This window comes from Pollachius pollachius (assembly GCF_949987615.1).
Source record: "Pollachius pollachius genome assembly, chromosome: 9".
Lineage (NCBI taxonomy): Eukaryota > Metazoa > Chordata > Actinopteri > Gadiformes > Gadidae > Pollachius > Pollachius pollachius.
This window is the reverse complement of record NC_136942.1, coordinates 19,663,296-19,686,898: the sequence shown is the minus strand read 5'-3', so window position 1 is coordinate 19,686,898 and position 23,603 is coordinate 19,663,296. Positions and strand designations below refer to the sequence as shown.

The 23,603-nt window shown below is 49.5% G+C and overlaps 2 protein-coding genes across 4 annotated transcripts in view; one reads left to right on the top strand and one right to left on the bottom strand.

Moving 5' to 3' along the window:
* The window catches only part of scaper (S-phase cyclin A-associated protein in the ER), a 56,678-nt gene extending 42,410 nt beyond the window's left edge, over positions 1 to 14,268 (bottom strand). Inside the window, exons 1-15 of the mRNA XM_079744126.1 lie at positions 13,993 to 14,268; positions 10,628 to 10,745; positions 9,833 to 9,909; positions 9,403 to 9,600; positions 6,546 to 6,646; positions 5,937 to 6,053; positions 4,977 to 5,098; positions 4,520 to 4,848; positions 3,528 to 3,941; positions 2,032 to 2,199; positions 1,882 to 1,948; positions 1,676 to 1,793; positions 1,288 to 1,399; positions 711 to 851; positions 179 to 334 (exon numbers count right to left, since the gene is read on the bottom strand). Coding sequence (XP_079600252.1) covers positions 179 to 334; positions 711 to 851; positions 1,288 to 1,399; positions 1,676 to 1,793; positions 1,882 to 1,948; positions 2,032 to 2,199; positions 3,528 to 3,941; positions 4,520 to 4,848; positions 4,977 to 5,098; positions 5,937 to 6,053; positions 6,546 to 6,646; positions 9,403 to 9,600; positions 9,833 to 9,909; positions 10,628 to 10,745; positions 13,993 to 14,160 — 2,406 coding nt within the window. The 5' untranslated portion in view covers positions 14,161 to 14,268. The remainder of the gene's footprint in view (positions 1 to 178; positions 335 to 710; positions 852 to 1,287; positions 1,400 to 1,675; positions 1,794 to 1,881; positions 1,949 to 2,031; positions 2,200 to 3,527; positions 3,942 to 4,519; positions 4,849 to 4,976; positions 5,099 to 5,936; positions 6,054 to 6,545; positions 6,647 to 9,402; positions 9,601 to 9,832; positions 9,910 to 10,627; positions 10,746 to 13,992) is intronic.
* Positions 14,269 to 14,451: 183 nt separating this feature from the next.
* On the top strand, positions 14,452 to 23,579 carry rcn2 (reticulocalbin 2). Of its 3 annotated transcripts, none has more exons than XM_079743710.1 (8): positions 14,452 to 14,539; positions 15,034 to 15,162; positions 15,260 to 15,362; positions 15,482 to 15,672; positions 15,780 to 15,893; positions 22,758 to 22,851; positions 23,073 to 23,212; positions 23,435 to 23,579. In XM_079743710.1, exons 1-8 carry the CDS (start codon positions 14,537 to 14,539, stop codon positions 23,576 to 23,578), a joined length of 918 nt encoding a protein of 305 aa, XP_079599836.1. In that variant the 5' UTR covers positions 14,452 to 14,536; the 3' UTR covers position 23,579. The 3 variants fall into 3 exon arrangements, with proteins under 3 accessions (XP_079599836.1, XP_079599834.1, XP_079599835.1); XM_079743708.1 differs by having other exon boundaries at positions 23,070 to 23,212; XM_079743709.1 differs by having other exon boundaries at positions 14,455 to 14,525; positions 23,070 to 23,212.
* Positions 23,580 to 23,603: the final 24 nt, after the last annotated feature.

The following is a 23,603-nucleotide window of genomic DNA, read 5'->3' as shown; positions in this document are numbered from 1 at the left end:
AATCGAACACACTGGACCTTTAACCAGCTTGGGCCTGAGAGAACCAGATTGCTGCACTGCAATCGCTTGTTTTTGCAGCGTGTCGCTCAAATTTAGATTGCAAACTTTGCCTGCTCTCAGGCTGCCCGGCTGGTGGCTCTGGATGAAGGAGGCTGAGTGAAAAAGAGGACGGGGTCACCTGCACGGCCTCATCCCGGGCGGACTTCTCCTCCTGCCTGCGCTGCCTCTCTTCCTGTAGCTCGTTCAGCCGCTGCTCGTACTCGTTCAGCTTGGCCAGCACGTCGTGCCTCTTGTTCTGGGCCTCCAGCGTGTTGATGAAGGCGATCTCATTCACCTGCAGCCAGCACACACACACACACACACACACACACACACACACACACACACACACACACACACAGTGGATCTCAAGTCAGATCCTCAGCAACTCTTTCCACCAATTTCAATGCGGACAGGAATATGGTGACGTAGAGGCTGAATCTCTGACTCCATCGCCATAATCTTGTCTGGAGTCAAGAGGGCCAGCCTGACTCCGAGAGCACTTCATAAGGATGTGGACTTCATAAAGAAATGCGGAAGTCAGGAATTAGTCTCTCTGACTCCAGACAAGATTATGGTTCCGGAGTCGGAGATTCCAGCTGACTTTCTTTTTTGTTCTGAAATCCTCCTTGCTGAAGAGGAGCCCCCTTGGACACCCGGGTGAACCCCACCTTGGCCTCCTCTTCCTGGGCCTTCTTGACGATGGCCTGCAGCTGCAGCTCCCTCTTGAACTCGGCGTGCAGCAGCTTCTCCTCCATCATCTTGCGCCGCTGATCCAGAAGCTCCTCCTTCCACTTCCTGACCTCCTTCTCCTGAGGAGCAAGGACAACACAGGGCACCAGGCGTTACTTTCTCACAGCTTACGGATCCCTTTGAAAGAACTGCAACTGGTCACTAGTGTCTTACGTCGTGCAGGTCCTACACCATGTTTGTGTGGCTACGCCCGACTCACACTATGACTTTCTAATCCAGTGTGGACCGTCACCTGGGAAACAAAAATATGAACTTTTTAAGAGGATGTTGGTTTTGGCCGGGGTCTCTCCCTCTCTCTCTCTCTCTGACTCATGTACTGGGAACGAACCAGATCCCGGATGTGAGTGGCGGGCAGCGATATTTATCGCGTGGAGTCTGGCAGGCGCGCTGACAGACACTCTCTCGTGATCCAACATGTTCGGGGGAGGGGGGGGCTGAGCGGCCGATCGTTCCCTGGACCCGGTGGCCCGGGCGGACCCTGGACTCACGACTCACCCGCTCCAAAAGCTTCTGCAGCTTGTGGTTCTTCTCCTCCCTCAGCTTCTCCCGGAGCTGCTGGGCCTTCAGCTGCTTCTCCTCGTGCTTCTTCTTGGACTCGGCGATGGTTCTGGAAACAGACACACAGAAACTCTCACCTCGCCCGCACACAAAGGGCACCGCGGAGCAGACCAAAGAATGTATAGCACGTGGCAGGACTTTGGCCTGACTTTGGCCTGCTAGAACTGTGTGTGACCTATTGGGTTGGACAAATACACCTATGACCCATATTGCACTTTTGAGTCTTTTGAGCTGGAACTTAAAATGGCTCCCAGAGGTTTTCTGTATAAGGGACCGGTCCATCCCAGCAGTAGTGTGAGCGCCAGGCGAAGCTCTCCGGTCCCACCTCTTCCGTGACGGCGAGGACAGCTTCTCGTGCATGTGGATCCCGTGTCCCGGGGGCCGCGCCGGTTCCTCCTCCACGATGTCGCCCCACGAGGTGCTCTGGCGCCACGGCTCCCGAGCTGCGGGGGGCACAACGGAAAACACAGGAAGTTCTACTCTGCGTCAGCACCCGGGGTTGGAGGCCCGGGGTCAGGGGATCGAGCTCACCTTCGTACTCCGCCAGCACCTCGCTCCAATCCAGGTTGAGGCCGCATCCTCCGCTGTTCATGCCCGCCTGTGCACAACAGCGTGTTAGGGTACAGTGAGACGCCTCAGGGTGACGTCAGGCCTCCCCAGTCCAGCGCTCCGGACACTCACAGTGAAGTCGCTCTCGTTGTCCGTCTCCAGCTCGCTGTGCTCCGCCTGGATCTCGCGGGTCAGCTGCTCCTCCTCCGCGATGGCGCTGGCGATGGCCTCCTCGTTGGCCCGCTCCAGACGGTCGGCCAGCTCCTCCTTCTTGGCCAGCACCTCCGCCATGGACTGGGGCTGCAAGCACAAACACGCACACAGACACACACACACACACACACACACACACACACGGTTCTCTCTAGTAAACTTTTAACTTGTTGACAAGTGCTTTCCAACATCATCATCTTGATGGTGATGAAAGTCATGAAAAGGGAAGAAAATTGAAAGAAGAAATAACCCAATTATTTTTGATTCAATTGAACAAATAACATTATTGCCCGATTTTGTAAGGCGTCATTATTTTTGCACTTCGTCGTTGCTCAGGGGGTTAAAGAGAACACGAACACCAACCACAAAACGTAGCACGCAACCACCACACCAATCACTAGACTGAGGAGGCATTCAGCGAGCATGCAGGGCATGTGCAACGTGGGGAAGGGGAAGGGGGAGCTGGGGGAGACTCACTGTCCACTACAGGTGCTTACAACAAACCGTCAGTTTGAAGGATAGCCCTGGACCTGCTCGGAAGAGAGAGAGCTACATACAGACAGACCCAAGAGGCATGAGAACCTGTTAAGATAGGATTAAGATGATATTGACGAGATGTGGTTTGGAGGCTATAAGTATGACATGAGGGCTCGTTTTATCACTGCACATTTAAAACTATTCTAAAGCACCAAACCCCATACCAGAAAGGTTATGTAATAATTGAATGGCTTTTTGTTTGTGAAATCTCCATTGAAAGGAAAGAAAAGCTGTAATTATATATATATATATATATATATATATATATATATATATATATATAGCCTAGTAGCCTAGCTTCGGTTCATGCGAGGGGAACAAACTTTGAATCACTTTCCAAAGATTTTGAATAGTCGCTTAATCAAAACGGATGCCAGTACACAAGATTGTAGTTTGTATACAAACACAGAAATAATTCTGCACTATTTCAGGTACTATTGTGGATTATCAGACTGATGCAACGCTGACAGGGTACACTCCTTGTAGACTACCCGGCCAGAAGCAGCTGGCAATCCAATTGCACCAGTGGCTCATCACAGGTATCTTAAAATCACAGTGCCGAAAATAGTAGTGAATTACATCTGATTCTGTACGAGCAGGCCAAAGCCGCCGTGAGATCCGGGCAGACCCCTTTAACCGTTCCCATCCCAGGCCTCCACTCCACGCTCCTCAGAGCTCAGGGCCCACACCTCCCAGTGACGCGACTGGTTGGGGTGTCAGCACATTCTGTTCTTGGAGTAGGGGGGGGGGGTTTCCTCAGATTGACTTTGTTTTGGCGGTGAGGGCCCCCATGGGAGCCCTGCTCACCCTACCCTCCCTCGCCCGCCCGCCCAACCCCCCCCCCCCCCCCCCCGGCTTTTCAATCTCTCAGCACTCACAGTGGAAAGCTCTGTGGGGTCCTGCCCGCTCTCCGGTGTCAGCGGTACAGCGGGGGTCGCCGCCGTGGCCTGTCCCGCAGCCCCAGATGTTTCCACGCCGCCCAGCGGCGTGCCCCCCACTGCCCCGCTGCCAGCCCCTGAGCAAGGCACAGGGGTCGGCGTGTCTGCCGGGGGGCGGTCGGGGAGAGAGGCCGGTGCGGGGACGGGGACGGGGACGGGGACGGAGGGCGGTGGGGTGGTGGAGGGCGGTGGGGTGGTGGAGGGCGGTGGGGCGGTGGAGGCGGTGATGGTCAGGGGGGTTGGGCTGGCCTCGGGGCCCTGGGATGGGGAGGGGGCCGACAAGAGGTGGGAGGGCACATCCTCGTAAGACACGTCGACACACCGGCCCGAGTCTGGTACGCTCTCTGCTGGGGGCTGCTCCGACACAGGCAAACAACACACACACACACACACACACACGTCATCACAACAAACACAATTAAGAGAAAATAAAACACATGCAAATTCCAAGCAAAACAAGCAATTTCATCAGAGCAATTCCTACCAAAGTCAACACGATCAAATACCCACACGGCTAACACACACACTTCATGCAGGAGGGCGGGCACAAGCATGCCCCTAACATATGATACAGATTGAATAGCCATACAAATTTGCATCAAATAAACAAATCACAGCAATATTCAACCGACCAATGCCTCACACACACACTCATAGCAAGTGTGTGTGTGTATGGGGACGCGGGCGGCGTAGCGAGCATGGGATCCCTGCCTCTGAAATGTCAGTGTACAATCAATTGTCTTTAAGATGATATCCCTGTCGGGACGTCCCGTGGAACCCAAAACAAAAACAAAGTGGCTGATAAAAACGTTCTAGTGTTACTTAGCGTCTGGTGAATTATTGATATGTGGGGAGCGCAGGGGGAGAGAGAGAGAGGGGAGAGGGAGGGAGAGAGAGGTCAGAGAGTGGGGACGTTTGGCGCGACTAGGTACCTCCGTGCCGTGCCCTTGCTCTGTGTCCCCTGCCTTCCCCGGGGAGGGCGGCTCCGTGGAGACTAGCTGCTGGGAGTCTGCCCGGGTCACGTCCTTGTCCGGGGAGCAGCCCAGACTTTCGGGCTGCTGCTGCTGCTGCTGCTGCTGCTGCTGCTGCTGCTGCTGCTGCTGCAGCGGCGGCTGCTCCCGCGGGGGTTTGTCTCTGATGCCGTCCTGCTTGGGGAGGGCCTGAGCCCGGACCGGATTCACCTTGGCCACCATGGCGGCCGAGCGCGGCCTGGCGGGGCGCCCGCGCTGGACCGTCTCCCAACCCTCGGCGTCCAGTTTACCTGGGGAGACACAGGGTCAGACACAGGACGGGAACACACGGGCCCTTCTCAGACCTGCCCCGCACATCGAGACTACTATTGTTTCCGGCTCGGTGCTTTCATGATGTGCCGTCTGAGGGCCGTCTTACCAGGCTTCTCTATGGGTGAAGTGTGGGCGGAGCAGGGCAGAGACTGGGACGATTTGACCCGGTCCGCCCAGCTGGGGCCGGTGAGGGAGAGACGGGCTACAGCCAGGTTAGGCGGAGGACCACTAGACAACACACACAAACGCACAGAGAGAAGGGGAAAGATTAAAAAACAATATGTAGTCAGTAAAAAGGTTCAGTTCAACAATACCTCTTTCCATCGCATGAAACAGAATGCTAATTGAGTGTGCGCGTGTTTGTGCACTTGTGTGCGCGTGTGTGTGTGCGCTTGACGGTTCCTGTGTGCCACTGATCAGATCTCGGTGTAATCTCTCAGCAGCTGTCAGACATGGCCCACAAGGAGTGAGTGTCCATCTAACTGTATCGCTCTCCAGGAAAAGATAAGTCCGGGATGCACTGAGCAACAGGACTCAGGCGTGATCAATATCCATTTCCTGCAGGATCAAATTACACGACTAAAATGATGCTTCAGCACTCTGCAGCCGGTGGGCCATCCACGCCCAGCACTGATTTTGTGGCCACGGAGCGAGAGACTCGCCATCCAGCTAATGCTATACTTTGAGCAATATTTTACCAATTATCCTCTTTTTTATCTTTTTTGGCCTACATTCCCAAGACCAAATCCATTTAAGTAACGATTCTATTTACAACTGACTGACAGCAAATCTACAGAGATAAAGTTGAAAAGATATTGAATCTACACATCTATACATTTTCTTTAAATGACAGCATCTTTCTAAAAGATAAATCCTAAAAAACGAATGACATGAATACTATAAATAAAGATAAATAATATCAAAATACACTACCTCTCGTCACTAGATATGCTTTGGGGCAAAACGCCAGTGTAGGTATTACAGTACAATGTGGTGTATGTTGTCCACCATCAAACGGAGTGAGTGCTATCGATCGCAGGCCGGGGGAGTAGGGGGGCGTACTCACCCAAAGTTCAGCGCGCGCCGTGCGCCGGGCGAGGGGACGAGTCGGTCTGACGAGGGGCTGGGCATCACATGCCGTCCAGGAGACATCTTGCGCACCTCCCACGCTAAAGAGGTCGGCCTGGAAGCAGACAAGACAGGGCAGGCATCCAGAGTAAGAGATGGTGTTTATATCGCTGTCACCAATACCCGCCAAATATACACTTAGCTCGCGACACAGTCGTGGACCAATCGTGAAATAAATGTAAACTTTAGCAGATTTCTTCCATGACTGAATCGAGGTATTGGCTAATGTATGCAGTAAACGAGGCATGTGGAAGTTTCAGGTTGTTCTATTGATTAACACTGTACTTTAAATGAACCAATTAGGAGGCGGCAGTGGAAATGTTATGTCTTTGTCAATGTTTTCCCTTACAGTGGCCACTGTGTTAAATACAAGCCAATATACTTGTAGATCTCTTTGAACGGAAGCCAAGGTTATTGATCGTGTTCTGTTTGCGACTGAGATCCAGGGGACCGACCACACACACAGACACACACACACACTTTGAGTTACACCTCTGGGAGCAATAGAAATGTAGAAGGAGGACATTGGGAGAGAAAGAGAGATCACCTGTTTTGAGCGTCTGTTTTCTCCAACTTCTCCTGGAGCTGGATCCAGTCGATGAGAGCTTTGAAGTCCCTTACGTAGTTGTCTAGCATCATCAGGACCTCCTAGAGACGGAAAATAAGGCAGAATTGTGTTAACAGAGGAGCGCTGCACTCGCCAAAAGATAGGCTGTACTGAATTATATTATATTGAAATGACATAATGTATTAGACATTTATTTATATTCTCCTGTTTATTATTATAAATGTAATTGGCCCTTCAATTTCGTTATTATTTGACAGATTTGTCAGATTAAAGATATGCAACATGTCGAGGTTACGATGATCTTTGGTTTCACCCAACCTCGAACCAAATCATGTCCGTGCCCAACGAGACAGCTTTCAGCGTTCAACCGCCCCGAGACAAGACTAGACCACAGACCCTGCACCATTATAGCCAAGTCCTCTGCATGTGCACTACTGACTGACTGCAACAGAGGTGGCCGCTGTGCGCCGGGCGGAACAGACACCGCTGATTGATGGGGAGCGTGGAGGGAGGGGTAATTGAGAGAAAAGCTTCACGGTGCTTTTAGTTAATAGACAAGTCAGGCTAGTGAAAGATGTGCCCAGCAGCGAGGCCTGCTGATTAGGGGCTGGTTAACAGGCCAGGCGCCCCCATACCCCCCACCACCAGCTCCTACTCCACTGTCAGGGAGCCTGCTGTTCATTTGGTAATGAACGCGGGGGGAAGGGGAGGAGTGTGGGGGGTCTCAGACAAATAAGACGGTAAGCGAATGGCGCTGTAAAAAAAGGTATAAAATAAAAAAGTCTGGGCCCTTCACGTCATTTTAACGGGCACACTTACCGAAATGCAACCTTCAACACAACGACGCTTCACAGGGGAATGACTGAAGGATTAGCCTGCCAAACGCATGCTATCACAATGCTGGATTGTGTGTGTGTGTGTGTGTGTGTGTGTGTGTGTGTGTGTGTGTGTGTGTGTGTGTGTGTGTGTGTGTGTGTGTGTGTACGCACTGGATAGTACAAGACTTAAGATGGGAAACAGGTCCAGCTTTGATGACTCAACCCAGGTAGAAATGTAATGAACATGCCATTGGTACCATGTTTGACACGACCTCAATTATACACCACTACCAAATAATGTTACCCTCTGCGACTTGTGGCTCTTTTTATTATAATATATATCAATAATGATAAAGGCAATCAATACCCCGTTCCACAAAAATACCCCGGAAAGTTTCTGTCGCTTCTCAGTATGCAAGGATAAATCAGCAGGCCGACAGCGTGGCAATTAGACGTGGTGACTGTAGGTCAGAGAGATGTGGCCGTTGTTTGATAAACTCCTATGAATCACAAACTTGAACACTGATTTATTTCCCCCCTCTCTCCACATCCAGGGGGTGGGGGGTGTTGATGTGAGGGAACACCACTGGAGGAGGGTTGTTGCGGCTGGGGGACGTTCTCAGAGCACTCTGCTCTCTTCCCCCCCCCCCCAAGATAACTCCATCATCCATCAGGGTCCATTAGGAACAGCGCTGGGTGGCATGCGGATTAGGAGAGGCGGCAGCACCTAGCCGTGATGGAGAGTGAGGGGTTGGGGAGGGGGTTGGCGGTCGCCATTAGACGACGCCATGGCGATGCGGCGGAGGTATAGGGCGGCGGAGGGGGAGGGAGGGATGGATGGAGGAGAGGGGGGCTGGACAAAGCACTCTGCAGCCGGCCAGATACTGTGACATGACAACCTGCCAACCCCTGCGGGTTGGGAGATGGGGGGCAGTGCAGTGGGACGGAGGCCGCCCAACCGGTGGTGACCACAGGCCATCAGCAGCCCCATGCTCAGGCTAATGGGGCCTGGCAGGGGAATCGATAGCACGCGGGCACGATGACGTTGTGCCAATATTAACCCGACGACGCCAATTAGCAGCGGTTCCAGAACAAGCTACGACCGCTGTTGATTCGTAACCCACAGATCTTTGGGGGGTTTCTGTTCTTCTGTGTCGTCTGTGTGTGATTGAGATGGCAAGGCGGTGCTGTCAAGTGTGATTCAAATGTGGGCCTTCCTGTATGAAGCCCTTCTCAGAATGTTGGTTTGATAACAAGTTTATAAATGTACATTTATACGGCCTGTACCAACAAAACAAAAAAATAGCGCAATGGGCTATATCCGTTTGGAAGACATTAAAGCCTCTTTCAGGCATGAACGGCCACCCTGACCTTATCCAGACGTTGCCCAGAGGAGAACGCAAACGACAGTATCACTTGGACCGTACATTAACCAAATTTGACCCTGCCAGCTCCCATGCCAAAAATATTTTTAATGTCTTAAAATCATTATCTGGAGAATTCATAATAACTGGAACATGTTCAACATAGTCCTGACACTACTCGGCATATAATGCAAAGAAGAAGACGAGGAATTCACAGCGAGTGTTGATGGTTGGCTCATGTTATGCAACTACTGCGAAGAATAGGATATTGGGGATACATCCAAATTCATAATTCATGTCACACACACACACACACACACACACACACACACACCAATGAACGCCCTAAAACAAATGCAGCGAATATGAAATCACATTGTTTCAATCCCTTTGGACAGGCTAAACGAGGGCCATGTCATAAATCTCTTGCCAGTGAGCTTCGAGTGAGCCCCTCTGACATAAAGCAGAAATCAAGAGGAATGCAAGGGAAGGAGAGGGCTGGGTTATGAGCCCAGGGTCAGTGCCTCCATCTAGTGGCCAGTAATGGTAAAGCCCCTTCAGATAACTTGAATGTCACCTTCTGTATACAGATGGTGACTTCAATCGCTTTAATTCCAGCCCCCAACTTTTTTTCATAGAAATAAAGAGACCGACCTTGCATTCGACCACACTCTGGTCCGATTCGCATGTGACGTAGATCTCGTCCACGGCGCGCCTCAGGTTGTCGAACAGGAAGGCCCAGTAGCGCGCCCGCAGGTCCACTTTGCGGGGCTGCCGCGCTTTGGTGGGGCTCTTCTCTGCCACCTTGTCCAGCAAAAGGCCCGCCGTGACTTTGCTGTCCACACCAGCATGCTGCGTGGACCCCGAACATAAACAGGGGAACTGGGGTTACCGCTGGAACATTAAGCCTCATTATGGTTGAAATGTGAATAGCCAACACAAATTTTTTCGAGGCTGGATATTTTTAGGTGTATGGCGCCACTTAGTGTTAGATTTACTCATTGACACCCTTTTGCGTTCTTTTGAGAAAAAGTATGATATTGAGAAAACATAAGACACATTGAAGAAAACCTAGAGCGGCCACCTGTTTCTTATTTCGGTTTAGTCCAGAGTTGATTCGCTGAGCTCTTGCATTGCCGCTGGAGTTGTTTTTGGACTTTGCTAGTGAATGAAGGAGAGAGGAGACTATTACAACTAAATAAGGAACAAATATTGTGATCCGGAGATTGCAATCAGAATAATCAAATCACAATTCGAGATGTGTTTACCAAAGATAGCGCATGGCTGATAGAAAGAGTGACCCAAACATCAATGGGACTGCACACAAACACATTTTACATTGACCAGATACATTCTCCTTTTAGCCATGCTATCCTTAGGGCTTCATTCAAATAATTGTACGGGAGACTTTTCTACTAAAACATCATAACATTTAAATCAATTATACATTTGTATATTTGTGTCCATGAATGGAATCCAATCCACAACATCAGCCAACGCAACGACATAGAAGATAACCAGAAAACAGCATGCCTTAGTAACAAACAATCTCTCTCTGTAATAAAGACAAATAAAGAGAACACTCCTATCCGGCTTTCGTTGTACCTCTATTGGCCATATGATTTTTGCAACTTCACTAATGTTAAAATTTGCTCATCCATCGAGAGAATATAGAAATAGCCCATCCACAAAAGCAGAAGTGCATATAGGCTTGTACTGAAAACGTGTTACATTGCTGCTGTTTCTAAGACCGGCCTATTGACATTATAACACAGTGACCCTACTGATCCCTGCATGCTGTTTTCTTGACTAACAGAATGGATCGGTTAAACGGTGCGTTCATGGGTACACAAACACGGATAAGTCTCGATAGTCGTACCTTCCTCCTCCTTGCTCTCCAGAGGGACGCTCCAGGCGATGAGGTTGCGGGCGGCACGGCCCTCCTCCGCCACGATCTTTCTCACCTTGTCATGGCTGTTGGACCGCTGGAAGGACGCCTGGGTGGGGGGGCAGAGCGAGCACTTTCAGGGGCTTTCATCAGGCATAATCACTTCAGCCAATAGCCCGCTCTTGAAAGCAGGAAGCCAACTGGGAGACGGAAAGTTTTACAAATAACAATGGAGTCTTTTAGCAGCCGCTTTAACCCAGAGCAACGAGCTGTGAATAATTAGGGAACCGGTAGGAGTTATGCATCTTGCTCAAGGAGGCCTACAGGTAGACTGTAGGACATTGATGACTCCCAGTCGAAGTACCCTGCACCCAATGCATGCCAGGAACATCATGGTGTTGTCTAATGATCCCCTAACCAATCAGTGCTTCCTTAAGCATTATGCACACTTGAAATTATTCCCAAAGGAAAACATCTATTTAGAAAAGTAGTGTATAGGCCTAGGAAGAGCAAGAAGAAAGGAAATACGGCTTGTCAACCTAGTGTGCAGCATCACGGCTGACTGGCCGTGCATCAAGTATGCGCCAGTGAACTTTACTGTAATCTGTGAACACGACACAACAGTGTAGGATCTTTAGAGCCACATGCTTCCTTCCCCAACTCTCCAACCTGGGCTATCAAATTAATTGATTGAGAAAAAGTCAACCTTAATATAAATAAGGTTTGTAACATGTGTATAACATGTAGCTCTATTCAGTGGCATGTTATGCAACAGTGAAACAACCAATCTTTTCATTCTGTGCACCCTCTGCTTTCTCGCTCTGTTTCTCTCAGGGATGCAAATCGCTGTACTGTCACATCACACAGCACCGTGTGAGCTCTCTGAGGGCAAATCTGCTGGAAATAACATTTATTTCCAGCAGATTTGCCCTGCAACATTTATTTATTTATTTATCTTAATAAATAAACATGTTCCAACATCTAACTGATTATGAGACTTATAAAAGGACATATTGCCGTCAAACAATTTGAGATTTTCAGTTGGAAAGTATATCCAGCTCAGGACTTTGATGCTCTGATTCTTGGTTTGCAAAGTAGAATAATGCAAGACATATATTTATATACTTGCTAATGAACCTTTAAACAAAGGGATGAATAGCCAGGCATTTAGTTGACGTGATTGTATAAATTAAAAGATTAACATAGCCTAACCTCAGGAAAATGCTTGAGTGTCTTTGAATTCATAGCAAGTGAATCAGGAAGACCTTTTCTTCTCAAAAGCACGGCTATTCAAACAAGAACACTGCAGCACTTCTCTCCTTTTCAGCCCTTTCATTCCAAAGCAAAATCTGAAAAGCGCATCTTGGCAGTGGAGTTGTTTCATGCACCATTCAACACACTATGGGGCTGCTTTTGATAATTTGTCTTCAACTGTTAACCCAATATGGCAACATTTGAATTCATTAATTTAGTGCATTCCAAGAGATTAATATGTCTCATCTCATGCACCATCCAAGACACTATGGGGCTGCTTTGGATAACTCATCTTCATCTGTTAACCAAATATGGTAACATTTGATTTCATTTCTTAAGTACATGTCAGGAGAATAATATGTCTTATTACATTAAAGGTTTTCAAATATGTAAAAGAGGCGTGCAGTCATGGCACTGCCCAGGCTGCTACCGGGTTTATTTGATGTCCCCAGGAGAGATACACAGCTGACCTACTTTTGAGGAGATAGAAAATCTAAAGTAGAGTAGCCTAGCTCAGTGCATAGAGATGAAGGAACATTGAAAATAGTAATTACCACATACAATCAATGAGCAGAAAACAAGCACCCAAGATGACTAATATCATCATGCAAAGCTTACAGAGGGAAATCTTTGATCCAGTTCAAACAACATCAGCTGGAAACAACATGCCTGTCAGCTAAGCAGCGATTGAGAAAAAAAGGTGTGTGTCCCTTGTAGTAACCATTCCTCTTCCAAATGGGGAAATCACACAGGAGAAGCACCCTGGCCTGTCAAGTGTTTCAACATGCAGACAGACGAGTTTTGGATTGTACCATTGAGGGGGGAAATGAGCAGGTGTAGGGTTTCCTCTTCAAATGGTCAACAGACAGACACACACACCAACACAGATGGGTGAAAGCCAGCCTGTTAGGAGGGGGCGAGCAGCAACATAGAAAGGGAAAGGGAAAGGGAAAGACTGAGGTGTACATACTGAAAAGAAGCAGAGTCTGTAGGCAGGCTCCTCTTCTTTATCCAGCCCTGACATACTTAACGGTGCACTTCACCAACCTGTCCTCCGCCTGACTAGCCGCCAACAGTGCAAGGTGCCGCCGTCATCTTACTTGCAAGACCAAAATAGTGCGCCACTGTGTAGCCAAACGCTGCTATAGCAACCTGACCAGCTGTGTCAACCCCTCCACTGAGCCCCCCCCCCCCCCCACCCACCCACCCACTGTAGTGTCAGTAGCTGTCTGTCTGTGATCCAGCCTGAGCACTCAGCACTCTGCTGAGTTTGTGGCAGCCATCCCTTTGAGCCGGTGGGTTGCTGGTTGCTGCTGTCCGTATGACCGCTGCTGTCGGTCTGCCCGCTCCTCTGCTCTGCATTCAGTCCTCGTGTTTACAGCTCTACAGTCTTCTCTGCCTGCCCTGCATCACAGCCCCCTGTACATGCTCCCCCCCCCCCTTCCTACCCTCCCTCGCCTGCCTCTCCTCTAGCTCAGCCATGTGTTACAAATCAGTCTGCTACTCTGCCTGTGTTGCCCATTATAGCAGAGTAGCTACAGGCACAATGAGTGTACTAATGCAAGCCTTGCACTGCACGCACAGACCAATGCCCTACATCTGATAGGACATGACGTCTGATGAGTCACATACCACTTGGGGACAAAGAAAAAGACTACAGGGGAAAACACTGAGGTTAAATGAAGTTCAGTGATCCAAACAAGACAACACACAATAGCAGGGAGGGGTGGTTCGTACAGCATACAAAGTGAATAGATGAACATCACATAAAGATAATTATGAGTATCTATAAGAGGACCAAGATGACTATGTGTGGACTCAGGGGGGATCAACCAAAGCAAAGATGGATGAGTCCCACTGTCAAACTTCATCCACCCCCTTTGACCCACTAGCCTACGAGAACTATACTAATGAACTTGGCCTGCCCTGACCTAAGGCAAGAAATGTTCTTTAAACTCATGAGGACCCTTCAACGTTTGTTACCTAGCTGGGCAGAAGTTCGCATGGCAACGCACAGTTGTACTGGATTGACGTTAATTCATTGTGTTTGGAATGTAATGTGTTGCTTCAAAACATACATGCGTGCTCACTATTAAACTTACCTTCAGAGCTACTATGGGTGTGTTCTTGCTTTTGCCTCCTCCGTGAGAGGAGCCTGAGCTATTGCTACCAGATCTGTCTCGTCCATCCCCGCCTTGGCTTATTCTTGGACCGAGACGGTGCTGACCAGCGCTACGTCTTCGCCCATCATGTCGGCTATCTTTGGACATGGACGCAGGATAGTTTCAATGCTCAGCGGGAAAGATCGTGAATTAATAACGAAGCGGGTCGTCTCGTCTAAAGTTGATGGAGAAACATAGCATATAGATGACAGCACAACAACCACCCAAAAAACTACGGAAGTGTTCCGGTGTCACGTGTGTGATAGGCACGGCGGTTGTCCAATAACAGTGCGGACGAGAGGACAATTGTGTATACTGACCAATCATGTGGAGTTATGTGTGGGTCAAAGGGTGTTGGGCTTGTTCGTAGGGCGGGATTCAAAGTATCTACCATGGCAACCGTATAGAGGCACGGAATGTAGTTCGCTGTTCGTCTGCATGTTGTTTGGAGATTCGGAAAAGGGTTTTTCAAGGTAAAAGCGGAATGGTATGTTATGAGTATGTGGTTTGATTATAATACGTATGTTTTTATTCTTCATGATGCATCCCTCTTGTTTTGTCTGCTATCGTCGATATATGGGTTAAGTTATTGTCCGCCGTCCACTATCACCTAAACCCAGTAGACTAACACACAGGCCTACTGTCAGCTTTACATGGAACTTAACCCGTGAGATGCATTGTTTAACTCATTATCTCAACGGTGTTTGAAACCTTGTGTCAAAGGTGATGCCCAGTCGAGATTACAATCACTGTCACTGTCACTCACCACATGGCACTCATTTATGACATGTTTCCCCTAATTGCTTTCCTTGAAGAGTTCAAACGCTCTCAGCATACACATCTAGTCCAACCTAACAATACATCTTCCACATCTTTCAATTCTTGTGTTATACCTCAATGTAGACCATCTGGAAATGAGGGGCTACCTGTGTATTACACACAACATACATGCATTAACATACATTTTGTGTTCTTCCACAGATGACACTTTCAGCCCTGATAGCGTTGCTCGCAATAAACTTTGATTTTGGAGGCGGCCTTGAAGATAATCATTATATTGATCAGCAGCACAACCCTGGACATGATGTTAATGTGCTTCTTGGCAATCAGGTTGTTTAACATCTCCACCATAGTCCTTGTTTTCGGTTTGTGCACCCGATTAATCATCCCGTCATCATGTCCTCAACATTTTTTCGTTGATTTCTAGAACACCAAAGAAGCGAGTCAAATGGACCAATCGCAACAGAGGGAGAAAATGATTGAGATAGTCAAAAAGATTGATATCAACTCTGATAAAATGTTATCAACAGGTAGGCGCACGTTTGAGTTTGTTTGTTCAACAAGAGAATGACCACTTCACTACTCTGTGGCAGTGTGCTCATCTGACAACCATAATCATGCCTGATCTCACTCTCTGTGTGAACCACAGAGGAGCTGGCCCTGTGGATCCAGCAGGTCTACAGAAAATATGCAATGGAAGATGTGGAGGAGCGCTTCCCTAAGTTCGACCCGAACGGAGACGGCGTGGTGTCTTGGGAGGAGTACAACACGCAACAAGGGCTCATCACCCTCGACGATGCTGCGGTTTTGAACGACCCTGAACAAGAGTCCATCAGATATGTAATGGCTGCACACTCTTATGTCGTAGTGCTGAAACACAAGCGGGACCTGTCACGTTGTGTGGCGTATCACACTGACCCACATGGATTTGTCTCCCTACAACATAGCTGAGCTTGAAGGAGAAAAGGCGCTTTGATTTCGCAGATGTGGACGACACAGCAGGGCTTAATCTGCCAGAGTTTCTCGCCTTCACGCACCCCTCTGAGGTGGATCATATGGCCGTAAGTGTCTCTGCCTCAACACTCTTGAATGTGTACTTGTCAGGGATCGACCGATTATCGGCGCCGATATTCGGCATTTTGACGCATATCGGCATTGGCCTTTTTTTTGATCCAACGGCCGATAAGAGATCAATTTAAAACGGGGTTATTTTGGCTCTGATGCAGCCGCACGTCTCTGTCTGCTGTCACTACGCTGTCTCCAGCATTTTCCCACCCACAGCACCATCTGATTGGTTACACGCTCTGGTTACACGCAGAGCCACGATGGGTAACAGCCAAAAAGCAGTGAAAGCTGTGCATGCACAGTGCTCACACACACGGCGGAGAGGAGAAAAGGTTATTTTTCTAACTTCATTCAGTGTTTCACTATGGGAATCGCCTCGGCGTGACCTACTATGGAAGCTCCAATTACACCACGTCTGTCCTTGACATACAGGTCGGACTGTGCCAAGGGGCCCCGCCCCCTGCACTTATACAGTCAACCATCCCTCCTCACACCATTATCGCTTTTCTTCCCGTGAGAAAGCTACTCAAGCTCCCTCAGCTCATCTAGGCTAGCTCTAACTGCTTAACAGTTCGCAGACGTGCTGGCAAGGATTCCGTCACAGAACGCGGTTACAGGCTTTTAACCTGGATCGGCTGAGTAAGTACTTCGTAAGAAGTTATCTGTTTGCTACACTGTATTCTCCGGGCAGTGTCCGCGTTAAGGCGAGCTGCTATTCCGGCTACACTGTATTCGTTTACCGGTGCCGCTGGTTACGGTGTAGTTTACTTTTTACGGCTAACGTGTCAAGACGAGCCTACCACGGCACAGTTAGCATTAGCTTGCTAACTGAGCCTAAAACACCCGGAGTTTAGCTAACGCATCGCGGCGAGCAGACTCCGTCTATACGTTGTCAGCATCGGACTAAACCCCGTTTACTGGCGCTATATTTTTACCGACAGGTTGCACATAACGGTGCGCCTAGTTCGGCTATTTTTTAAACTTTTCTCTTCTCTTTCCGTTCGCTATGTCTTCATCCTCCAGCCCCGCCAAAGGGTTGGGGCCGAAGGTCAACGAGGCTGTATCCCGCCTGTGCCCCGCGTCATGCGGGGCGTCCATATCGGGCAAGGACCCTCACCCAATGTGCATAGCATGTATGGGCATTAAGTAGCTCAAACCTCGCTAGCTGACCCGCATTCATGCACTTACTGTGCATCACTGCCGGAGAAGATACTGGAAAGGAGGCTGAGGGTGACAGTGGCTAACAACCAGGACCCTTCCATGGCAGTTACCACTGCTAAAGCCTCAACGAGCACCCATCAGTCCCAAGCCACAGCTAGCTGGGCGGACATGATGGAGGCAGTATCCCCGCTCGTGCCTCCGCTATTCGAGGAGTTCCTCGAGGCGATGCCGACTCTGACCTCCTCAACATGGACGAAATGGAGGAAGAGGAGGACGATTCCACTTTTCCTGTCCAACAGTCCAGACCCCTAGTGCCTCAGACACTGTGCCACCAATGGACAGTAACTTGTACGAGGTTTGCAAACGGGCTGCGGCAAAATTGGGCATCCAATGGCCTGCAACCCCGGATGCTGAAGGGGAGGAGAGGGACATATATGACGGCAAAAGGCTCCCACCAGCCCAACCGCTGTCTAAGCAGCTCCTACCAGCGGTTCCCTCCTGCATGAAGGAAATGAGCCGCTACTGGTCCAGCCCTTTTAAGAGTAAGCTTCCAACCAAGGGCTGCTCTAAGCTGGAGATCCACGGGATGGGTGAGCTGGGGTTGGCCGAACCCCCAGCTGTTGAGCCTTCAGTGGCATACCACCTCCACCCAAACCGTCGCTCTCTCTCTGCTACTTCGGGCATCTCTCTGCCTGATAAGATGGACCGCCTCACCGCATCCACTTATCGTGGGGTATATAAGTATGCAGCACAGTCGGTATGCTCGCTCAATGCCATGACACCACTGTCTGCATATCAAGCTGAAATTCTGGAGGAAATGGGTCGCCAGCTGGACTCGGGGTCACCTAACCCTGCCCTCTGGGATGAGATTTGCATCGTGAATGATCTTGTCCTGCGCTCCTCACAGGGCGCAGTTCAGGGCTGTGGCCGAGTTATGGGTCTTGCAGTCTCAGGTGAGAGAGTGTTATGGCTCAATCTCTCCAGACTGGGTGACACACAAAAAGCTGAGGTCATGGATGCAGCATATGACCCAACCAAGGGTCTGTTTGGTCCAGCTCTGGAGAAGATGAGAGAGACCAGCACTCTCAGAAAACAGAAGGGAGAAGCCTTTGATCGCTGCCTTCCCAGAAAGCAGGCTCCCCGCCCGCCCCAACCAGCGAGGTCGGGCTTTGCGGCCTCCGCAGCGGCGGCGAAGGGAAAACAGGGGGGAAGTAGGCCTCAGAGGGCCTACAGACCAGCCCACTCAGCTGGCCCACAGACCAACCAACAGCCTAGGTCAGAGAACCCGAGGCCATGGGGCAAACACTCCTTCGCTGCTGCGGCAGCCAGGAAACGCTCTCCCCACCCCGGGGATGGGAAGAAGAAGCGTGCATCCTAACGCTCCCAGCTTCTCTCTCTCCCCCTCCCATGAAGAAGTTAAAGCTCCATGGTTCAGGGACCTGGATAGGTTCAGGTTTTCCAGGTGCCAGTTTTCAGTCTCTCCCGCCTCACGTTCAGGGCGAGGTGAGACAGGGGCAACAGGTTACACGGTGTCACCAAGCACTCTTACTCTGTTCGAATGTGAAAACTATAAACCCGGCATTTTCACAGCCAGGCCAAGGGCCAAGAGTGAAATGCACAACCCAAAACAAAATAAATCAAAGTCTGGGTCCCTGCATTCCCATAAGGGGAGCTCACGCTCCTCCTGTGGGAGCAGACCACTCCCCTCTGTTCCCGAGGGTGACGTCATCAAAGCACAGCCACATGGGCCCTCTCGCCGGCAGAGTGGAGCAGTGGCGCGCATGCGCAGTTCTCCACTATATCACGGGGTTACAGACTGCAATTTGCTATGAAACCATCCAGATTCAACGGTGTGTTTAGGTGCCAAGGGAGATTTGGGACGAATCCTAGAGGACGAAATATCGTCCCTGCTAAAAAAAACAAGCGATCAGAGCCGTCCCGGGCGAGCAAGCCCACCAGGGTTTTTACTCCCGTTACTTTCTCATTCCAAAGCGAGGGAGCTCGTCCCTTCGCCCCATATTGGATCTCTGTGTGTTAAACGGACACCTGCGCAAGTACACGTTCAGGATGTTAACACACAAAGTCATTCAATCTGTCAAGGCGATTGGTTTGTAACGATCGATCTCTCAGACGCATACTTCCATATCGCCATTCATCCCGCACACGGGAGATTCCTCCGGTTCGCGTTTCAGAACACAACCTACGAATACCAAGTAGTCCCGTTCGGGCTTTCATTAGCCCAGAGAGTGTTCAGCAGGTGTGTGGAGGCGGCTCTGAAAAAAAAAAAAAGCCGTGTAGACCCCGCACAATGCGCAGAATATTTGGGTCTCCACATAGACTCTCTCTCCTATCGCGTCACACTAGCGGAGAGAAGACTCTACGTCTCTCACGCAGTGTCTCTCCCTCTTCAGGTAGGGAAGGGCCGTATCGTTCAGATTATGCCTACGCCTACTTGGCCTTACGGCTTCGGTGATATCAGTGGTACATTTGGGGCTTCTGATGATGAGAGGTTTCCAGCGCTGGGTCACAGCACTGCGTCTATGCCCCCGTCGCCCACATAAACCTCCTGGAGCTGTGGGCGGTGTTTTTTGCTCTAAAACACTTTCTGCAATTTATCCAGGGCCGCCATGTCTTATTGAAAACAGACAATACCACTGTCGTGGCATACAGCAACCGGCAGGGCGGCACTCGCTCACTGAAACTACACAAGCTAGCTCGAGAAATTATTATGTGGAGCAGCACCAGGCTCTTGTCCCTTCGGGCAACATATGTAGCGGGCGTTTTGAACAGAGGAGCAGATCTTCTGTCCAGAGGAAACCCCCTTTACGGGCAATGGACTCTGAATCCACAGGTTGTGAGGCAAGTTTGGCGGAGATACGGCCTGGCAACCGTAGATCTCTTCGCCTCGCAGGAAAACGCTCAGTGCCCGCTGTTTTTCTCCCTGTCAGACGAAAAGGCTCCTCTAGAGGTAGACGCGCTGGCCCATCCGTGGCCGAACGTGCTGCTATATGCATTCCCCCCTCTCAGCCTAATCTCCCCCACCCTAGCCAGGGTGAGGGAACAGGGTCTGTCGCTAAACCTGATCGCACCGCGGTGGCTATCCAAACTTTGGGTGGCAGAGATAATACAACTCCTGGCGGGCGATCCATGGCCTCTTCCCCTGCGCAGGGATCTTCTCTCCCCGCACGCGGGGAAATTTACCATCCGCACCCAGACCGCATAGCGCTCTGGGCTTGGCCCGTGAGAGGTGGAACTTGAATGCTTCGGGCCTACCTATACAGGTCGTTGACACTATTCAGAATGCAAGGGCCCTTTCCACTCGCCAGCTTTACAGTGGTAAGTGGCGGGTTTTTGAGGACTGGTGTGACTCGAGGCACGCCATTCCATATCAGTGTTCCGTGGTGGACCTACTGTGTTTCTTACAGGAATTGTTGGAAAAGGGTAAGGCTTTTTTCCACGATTAAAGTATACCTAGCTGCCATCTCAGCTTGTCATGTTGGCTTTGGGGATAAGTCTGCAGGGCAGCATCCCTTAGTTTGTCGCTTCATGAAGGGGGCGCGGCGCAAGCTCCCAGTTTCCAGGCCCCTGGTCCCTTTGTGGGATTTATCAGTGGTGCTGGACGCCCTGTCTCATCACCCATTTGAGCCGTTGGAGGCGGTGGGGATGAAGTTTGTGTCGCTTAAAGCGGCACTGCTTTTAGCTTTAACCACAGCTAAGCGTGTGAGCGATTTACAGGCATTGTCTATCCGTCCTTCCTGCTTGCAGTTTGGTCCGGGGGCCTCCAAGGTCTGCCTACGGCCCAATCCAGCTTTTGTGCCTAAGGTGGTTGAGTTGGCCTATAGGTGTCTCACAGTGGAGCTGTCGGCGTTTCACCCGCCTCCTTTCTCCTCTGCGGAGGAGCAGAGCCTTAACACACAATGCCCAGTGCGGGCACTGCATGTGTATGTGAGCCGGTCGGTTGCTTTTAGAAGAGGAGATCAACTGTTCGTGTCTTGGGCCACTCCGCATAAAGGCAAGCCTTTGTCTCGTCAAAGGCTGTCCCACTGGATTGTAGAAGCTATATCTCTTGCTTATGGATGTAGGGACTTGCAGCCCCCCCAAGGCTTGAGGGCCCACTCCACAAGGGGTATGGCTACTTCGTGGGCCTTATTCAGAGGGGTGTCAGTACATGACATTTGTGCTGCGGCGAGCTGGGCTACGCCTCACACTTTTGTAAAGTTTTATAGACTGGATGTCTCAGGGCCTTCTGTGGCACGAGCAGTGCTGGAGACAGTCTCCCCACGCTCCATGTAATATTACTGCCTGGTGGAATTTGCATGGCTTCGGGAGACATGCAATACGGGAGTGGTCTATATCTCCCATAGTGAAACACTGAACAAAGTTAGAAAAATAACTTTGAGTTACTTAACGTAATCCCTGGTTCTTTGATAACAGAGTGAGGTGTTTCACCAACACGTCCCTCCTTGCATTTACACGGAAAGAAACCGGTATAGAATGGTGTGAGGAGGGATGGTCGACTGTGTAAGTGCAGGGGGCGGGGCCCCTTGGCACAGTCCGACCTGTCTGTCAAGGACAGACGTTGTGTAATTGGAGCTTCCATAGTAGGTCACGCCGAGGCGATTTCCATAGTGAAACACCTCACTCTGTTATCAAAGAACCAGGGATTACGTTAAGTAACCCAAATTTTGTCTGGTTTGGTTTCGAGGTATCGACATGGAAATAGTCCGTGATAGTAGAAGTCTGTGTGTGAGTGAGAGTAAAAACTTAATAAACTCAATTCAGTCCAATTCAGTTGTTGCAGGGAAGCACGTTAAGCGGTGGTTATACTTCTACAACTGCGTAATGCGCTATCCAACTGCGTAACCATGGAGCCCCTCGAGCCCTTTAGACTTTAAGGTGAAGGCTGATTAGCTTTTAGCGTAACGTTAGCCCAGCGGTCCGCTTTCTCCTTCTCTGGCTTTAGACGCTCAGCAGACTAGCGAAACTACAACCAGCGAAACTAGTGTGTGTGTGTGTGTGTGTGTGTGTGTGTGTGTGTGTGTGTGTGTGTGTGTGTGTGTGTGTGTGTGTGTGTGTGTGTGAGAGAGAGTAAAATTCAGTTAGTTTTATTGCAGGGAAGCACGATGAGGGGATGGCTAGAGAATTGTGTTTGTGTGTTTGTGTGTGTGTGTGTGTAAGCCACATGAGAAGCTGCAGAAACTGACAGCAAAGCGCCGTCTGTCTGAGAGAAAACTGTTAGGCAATAATGGCTGTTTAACTAGGGAACTATTTATTTATTCAGTTAACTTCATTAGAACACCCTGCACTTTTTGTTTTTGTTTGAACTTAAAAGAAAGATAAGTAAAAAATTAATATTTCAGTTCAGTTCAGGAAAATTTTATTAAGCCATTTATTTGTTTAAATTGTGTTATGTTGCAAATCTGATAAGCTGTTGTGTTTATTAAACAAATGTATAAATGACGTTAAGTATTGGAGTTTGTATTATTCAAAATTTTGACGCCAATCTTTTCCCTTTTTCTGTAAATTAATATCGGCTCCAAATATCGGTTATCAGCCCCCTTGACTACTAATAATCAGTATCGGTATTGGCCCTGAAAAAAACATATCGGTCTATAATTGTACAATTGCACATAACTTCCTTCCTTTTATGTTTTCCAGCATTGCATGAACCTAATAATAAGTGTATGTCTGCAATACAGGACTTCACCATTGAGGATGTGTTGAGCGAATATGACCGGGATGGTGATGGATTTATCAGTCTAACAGAGTTTATTGGGGATGTCCGAAGCAATGGTAAGAGTGTGTGTGTGTGTGTGTGTGTGTGTGTGTGTGTGTGTGTGTGTGTGTGTGTGTGTGTGTGTGTGTGTGTGTGTGTGTGTGTGTGTGTGTGTGTGTGTGTGTGTGTGTGTGTGTGTCAAATACGGCTTACTCATGTTATTCCTTATTCATGTTGATTCCTGTTGTCAAGTGTGTGTCATCCGTTTTCCAGATTGTATTTCTGTTTTTCCAAGGAGATAGCACTCCATCTCAGTGGGAGATGGAGGAAACTGTGCGTTTTAAAGAGCTCTACGACCAGGATCAAGACGGCAAACTGAACCCCCAAGAGCAGCTTCGCTGGGTGGCTCCCAATAGTTACGGCTCAGCAAGGGAAGAGGTGAGAAACCCATATTTAGTAGTCTTAATATAGATGAGCAGGGTGTGAAATGGAAAATACCACAAAGCAAGAATTAACCAAAAAAGTTCATACTTGATTACATGTATGAGCTCAGTGAGTTCTAGCCGTGACAAGCCTGATGTGTACGTCAATGCTCATGGGCTGAAAGTGGTGGTGTATTTGCATGTTAATTTGATTATGTTACTTCTCTGTGATCAACAGGCTCTTCATCTAGTCAAGGAAATGGATCATGATGGAGATGGGAAAATCTCAGAGGCAGAGGTCCTGAGAAATCAAGAGTCATTCATGAACAGTGAAGTGACAGACTACGGTCGCCAACTGATCACGTCACACGACGAATTATAACCTCGCTATTAATGTTCATGTGTGC